The 6,000-nt window shown below is 45.0% G+C and overlaps 1 protein-coding gene across 1 annotated transcript; it reads right to left on the bottom strand.

Moving 5' to 3' along the window:
• Nucleotides 1-707: 707 nt before the first annotated feature.
• GLOD5 (glyoxalase domain containing 5) lies at nt 708-2,839 on the bottom strand (the record flags this gene model as incomplete). The annotated part of the gene is made up of 3 exons (XM_079541939.1): nt 2,687-2,839; nt 1,055-1,210; nt 708-860 (listed from the first exon to the last, which is right to left on the bottom strand). Exons 1-3 carry the CDS (start codon nt 2,828-2,830, stop codon nt 708-710), a joined length of 453 nt encoding a protein of 150 aa, XP_079398065.1. The 5' UTR covers nt 2,831-2,839.
• Between the last annotated feature and the right edge of the window lie 3,161 nt (nt 2,840-6,000).

Raw genomic sequence — 6,000 nt, 5'->3', positions numbered from 1 at the left:
TTCATGTGGGATGGGAGAAGTCAGCAATGAGATATCTAGCGTTACACATCCTTCTCTCCATGCAGCCACCTCACTGCTGATTTCTCCCATCCCAGATTAACAAACTCTGTCACTTTTCAAGTATTAATGCAGAGTTGAGTATGACACACAGATCTTCAGTCTTGTGAGCAACTTGTATGTCAGACACTGGAGCCCAGTCCCCAGTTCCTAGATAGGCAGTAGGTTTCAGCAGGACACATCTTCTAACAAAGACATGAAATCTCAACCAATGTTGATTTATAAAGTAGGAGGGTATATTTAGGTTAAATATAAGAAAAAAAGATTTTTCAGTGAGGGTGGTGAGGCATTACAACAGGTTGCCTAGTGATGTAGTTGATGCCCCATGCCTAGAAACTTTCAGAGTGAGGCTGGGTAAGGCCCTGGGCAACCTAATCTAGCTGTGTTGTACCTGTTCATTGCTGTGGAGTTGGACTAGATGGCCTTCAGAGGTCCCTTCCAACTCCAAGTATTCTATGATTCTGTGATTCTATGATTCATATCCAGAGGTAAGATCTCAGCAAGCCAGAGCTAATCTTGTCTTGAGAGAGCTCTGATGCAGTTCTATGTCTCTAGCTGGGATTTGAGCCTTGTTCTAAGTTTACAAAATTAATGCTGACACTTGCATCAGGCTTCCTACTTCTGCAACACAGGCAGAGAATGGGTCATGGTTAGGGCTCCCCTCCACTGGCTTCACTCTTATCTGTGATGTACCTAGAAACTTCAATCAGATTCTCATCAGGGTCTCGGAAGTATACAGATGTTATTGGACCCACAGCACCAGTCCTGGCCACGGGACCTTCTTCAATTATCACTCCACAAGCCTGGGAGGAAAAATAAGAGCAGGGTTTTAATGCTCAAGGGAATCTTAAAAGATTCCAGTCTTGCAAATATGAATTGTTGTATGAGAAAATTCTGACATTCTCCAAAGCACAGTCCTTAAAAGTGTCACTTGTGAGGCTCCAGCTTAGTGCCTCCTAGTTTTATAAGGATTTGTGTTACTCTGAGCCTTCCTTACCTTCAGATGACCCAGGAGATTGTCCAGGGATGCCTCTGTGATAAGGCAGATATCTGCAGAGCCAGGGACTGGGCATCGAGCTTTGGGTTCAAACTCCTTCCCAACTTCATGCAGGTTAAACTTCTGGTTGCCAAAACGTAAAGCTTTGCGATTTCCCTGTCCCCAAGTAAAAGAATCAATCTCCAATGAGACTTCCTGGATTGGAAGCTTTTAGCATCCCCTCAGCTGTGTAGTCTTGAAAGTCCTGGGAACTTGGTTGTAACGCTGATAACTTTGGGCCCTTGCTGTGGCAACTCAAGGCAAGAAGTGGCTGCTGCAAGGCTCCAAAACATCCCTCCAGATGCAGTGACCTGATAAAGTCCCCTGGCCACATGTAACTACTTCCAAGATCTAATGGTACAAGTGCTCAGTTTTGGGAATCCTGCCTGTCGGACAGGCAGGATAGTAGTAGTAGTAATAATAATAATAATAATAATAATAATGCACATTTTGAGAGCAGCAGAGTGAACAAAATTGAGGCAGTCAGAAGACACTGAGGTTTGAGCACCTCTTTTCTTTGCAGATGGTCAAGATTTCTGCAAGCTTACATAGCAACTGAGTGCCAAGCTGTATGGAAATGCAAGGCAGTGAGTTGCTATTTGTGCCGCCTGAAAAATAAATCATTGCTCACTGCAGTCCTGGAATGTAAATGGAACTGATTTTAAGAGGCCTGATGGAGTAGGAGACAATGAAACAGGTTTTGGAGTTAATGAGGTGCAATGGATATGGTTAAAACATGTCAAGTTGCCCTATGATTAGGCAAGAGATGCATTGGTGTTGTTCTGAAAATGTTAGCTATCCTGTCTTAAGTTTGCCAGTGGATCCCCAGCACATGAAGGATTCAGAGCTGTTGGAGAGGTTAAGGAGAAGGCTCATGAAGATGATCAAAGTTCTAGAGCACTTCTCCTATGAAGACAGGCTGAGGGAGCTGCACTTGTTTAGCCTGGAGAAGGCTCCAGGGAGACCTCACTGCAGCCTTCCAGTACTTAAAGGGAGCTTAGAAGCAAGAGGGGACTAACTTTTTGCACAGTATAATAATGATAAGACAATGGGAAATGGCTTTAAATTAAAAGAGGGGAAATTTAGGTTAGATGTTAGGAAGAAATTCTATATTTAGAGGGTGGTGAGGCACTGAGACAGGGTGCCCAAAGAAATTGTGGATACCCCATCACTGGAGGTGCTCAAGGCCAGGGGCAGCCTGAGCTGGTTGGGGGAAGCCAGCCCATGGCAGAAGGTTGGAACTGGGTGGGCTTAAATTTCCCTTCCAATCCAACCATTCTGTGAGTCCAAAGAAGCTTTGTGAGCTTGAGTGGTCTTCTTCAGTCTTAGATATTGTTTTTCAATAACAATTTCTCCTTTTCTTTGGGGAGGGGGGTCACTTTGGCTCCTTCTGCAGTGTGGTTTGAATCTTTCTTTGACTCAGCTTGACTCTACTGAAACTCAGGATTTAATGGCCTGCATCTTGTGCTGGTTCTACCATCCCCACACTATGGAAATGACCCACATCCCCCGTTAGAACCACAGGAACCAGGCACCAGTCCAGGACTGCAACTCCAAGTCCTAGAGACCCAAGAGTTGCTTGGCCCCTGTTACCTTGAAAGTCACCACCTCCATGCCCAGGACTTTGGAATAAAAGGCAACAGTGTCCTCAATACTCTTAACAGTCAACACAAGGTGGTCCAGGCGCTGGATGAAACACGGGGGTGGGTTCATACTCTTCTCCTTCCAAGACGTCATCTCAGAACTGGGAACAGAGTGCAAAACCATGGAAAATGAAGGTTAGGAAGATCCAGCTGCTTAGGGAAATGATCCCGGCAGCTGTGAACTGAACCATGAATGGAGCACAAATGGGTTTTGTTCTGGCCTGCAGGTGGCACAAGTACAGAAGCAATAAATTCTCCACTCTAGAAGGGGCTCAGACCCCTCCATAGCTCTGGTTGGATATGTCAGATCCCCTGGCTGGCATCACATCCGGAGAACTAACTTGATCACTTCATTTATGGCTGAACTCCCCAAGAACCCTGTGTGCACTAGGGATGGACCATGTGTATGAAGCTTCCCTCCCAGACACTGGGAATATCTTTGCACCATCCCATGGAAAATAAATGGATTTAGCTCTAACAGCTTGATTAGGTATTTGAGGGATGAGAAATTTTCATTTTCTTTCAGTTTTGATTGATTTTATGTGTAGAAAACCAAGCTGTGGAAACTAGGAGAGTTGTGACAATAGCAAATGGAGTCAAGTTACCTTTAAATCACTAACAACTTACCTACATTTATTTCTCTCTCTCAAAAAGCCCCAAATCCTGACACAAATGACAGTTCACTTTTCTGAGACCCTCCCTACATTCCCCATCTACACCACTGTGCAAGGGAATCCCAAATCTCCTGCTGCCTCTCAGGGAAATAAATTGATGGCAAATAAACCTGTTAACATGAAGGCAGCACAAAGAAGCACAAATTGGGAAAATAAGCCACGACGTTGACCCCTTTTTGCCTTGTTTTTTGCCTTCAAACTCCTTCCAGCAGCAAGCAGTGCGTGAATCTGATACCAGAGGTTCATGGAGATGCAGCATCCAGACGCAGGGAGTTTAGCAGCCTTGATTGGCAATGGGACTTGGCTTTTTCTTGTATGCTGAGTTCATATCATCTGGCATTGCCTGTCTGTACATGGGAAATGGCTGACAAAGCCTGGCTGACAATGTGAAACCAGTCACAGCTTTACCAGGACATCTCACCCCTGCAGTCATAGGAACTCATTCTACTTCTTATCACAGATGGCGTTTAGTCGTTGACAACTTCACCTCCAATCTGCCTGGATTCTGAGCCTCCACAAAGCCCTTTCCTCCCAGCAGGTTCTCCTGGGTGCTCCTCAGCTGCGCAAGCTCTTTTGTCCCAGCTGCAGCAAACTTCCCCAAGACCTTCCTGTCCCTTGTGAGCTACAAGCTTGTTGGCCCCTCAGCAAACACAAGGGAACCAGGCTGCAAAAAGAGGATGCGTACCTGAAGGAGAAGCAGAGCTGGGTGAGCTGGTGCTGGATTTATGACTGTCCTTTTCCTGCTGCCTGGAGCTGAGCAGTGCGAGGAGACACGTCACAGGAGAAAGGGGAAGACAATTAAAATAAAAAAAAGTGCTTGGAAACAGGAACTCTGAACACTGCTACTTGCAGAGGTGTACTTTGACCTGAAGGTTGGGAAACACAAACCACACAGACTTGCTTGAAATATCTGGAGTATATAACAACTTACCTTTCCCTTTGGTAGGGAAAGCTGTGTTCATGTGCTAAATTCAAGCATATTATTGAGCTTGGAGCTCAGACTGGGGTGACATACTGCTAAGAATAAAGTAAGAACGTTCCTAGAGAAGTCATGGCAAGCAGCTGCAGCAGCCTGCTTTCCCTGCCTCTTTGCTTCCAGGATTATTTTATGTCATTCAGTGTGCTAAGGTCTGACACCCTGTGAGACATTCGCTTTCTCAGGGAACACTGCAAGCTCCCAGGTGCTCCCAGCTGGTAAATGAATCTCTGAGCTAAAGGAGTCATGCTACCAGCCAGCATAGAGCAACAAGCAATAGCAAAGGAGCCTGAGGGTCAAGTGCGCAGCTTTGGACACATTTTTGGGACTTGTCCGAAGGGGACCTCTATGGCCAGAGGCAGAGTTAGAAATCTACAAAAAATGAATCAGCCAAAAATAGAATGGAGTTTTGAAAAGTCTGAAGCTTGTAAGACCTAACTATCTCTGCAATTTCTGCTCTGCTTTCTACTCCAGATGGCATGATCGAGAGGTTCAACAGTTCAATAGTGGGACTGGCTGGCAGACAGAGAGACAAACAAAAGTAGATGGACTTACCAACCTTCACTAGCAAGTGAAAAATCCTTTTTTTTTTTTTATTTTATTAAAGCAATTCTTACAGGTGCCGTAATACTGACTTTGAGGCCAGACAGTCTTTGAGGGCACTAATAGCCTTTAACAGTTCCGGGACCTCCACCCACATCTACGGGTCCAGGAGCCAATGGAAGCTCAGCTCTGGGCCTTAAGACTTTCTGAGTGATAACATGTTGTCAGTCTCTAGCACAGGCCCTGATGAGCCTCTGCATGGCAATGCGCCTTGTTGTCCTGGATCTCGACTCTGTGCTACTTACTACAGACCTGCATGATAATGGTGTGCATCCAGATTCATTAGAACTACATCAGATGGTCTGATTTACAGGACAAGTGCCATTTGTAAGAATGGACAAGGTCATCCTGGTCAGGGGAGGGAGAGGGGTTGGTTTCACTGCAGAAGACTGCATGGAAAAGGAGACTGGCATCTGGGCTAGAAAATGGTCCCTACCTGTTATGATGTTTTAGAGGGTTCTTTGAAATCAGACCATCCAAACAGTGTGATCAGTGATTTTATTTGCTTTGACTGACACTTTGCATTGAACCAAGCAGTTCAAGGTCTTTAGTATTTTGCAGATAAGTATGGATAATTTGTTGGCCTCCAGATCATCAAGATAGGATGCAAGAATTATGTAAATGCCATATTTTTAAAAAACAAAAATATAACATTAAACTGGAAGGTTTCAAAATAAAATGGGGTAGGAAGAGACCTTTGTTGACAAACCAATTTCCCTGGGAAACTAAAACAGTAGCATTTTCTCCACTCCCAGCGTAGAGTGACTGTGCATGTTCTGACTTGTGGATATAACAACACTGCACACACAGGGGTAGCTTGGTGCATTCAGACCCTTGTGCTTCAGCATGGGTTCACTGTAAAATCTGAGGGTGAATAAGAAGAAGAGAATTCCTGAAGAGATGACTCTCAGTGTTCAGCTATATGTGGCACTGGGCAGTAGTTTGTTGAAGAGGCGCAGCAGGGGCACTACCTTTGATGGAAATTGGAGGTTTGGGAGTTTTTTTTCATTA

The sequence above is a fragment of the Tetrao urogallus genome, assembly GCF_951394365.1.
Source record: "Tetrao urogallus genome assembly, chromosome: 13".
In the NCBI taxonomy this organism is placed as follows: Eukaryota; Metazoa; Chordata; class Aves; order Galliformes; family Phasianidae; genus Tetrao; species Tetrao urogallus.
The sequence above is the reverse complement of the archived record's forward strand: the minus strand, read 5'-3'. Positions and strand labels throughout refer to the sequence as shown.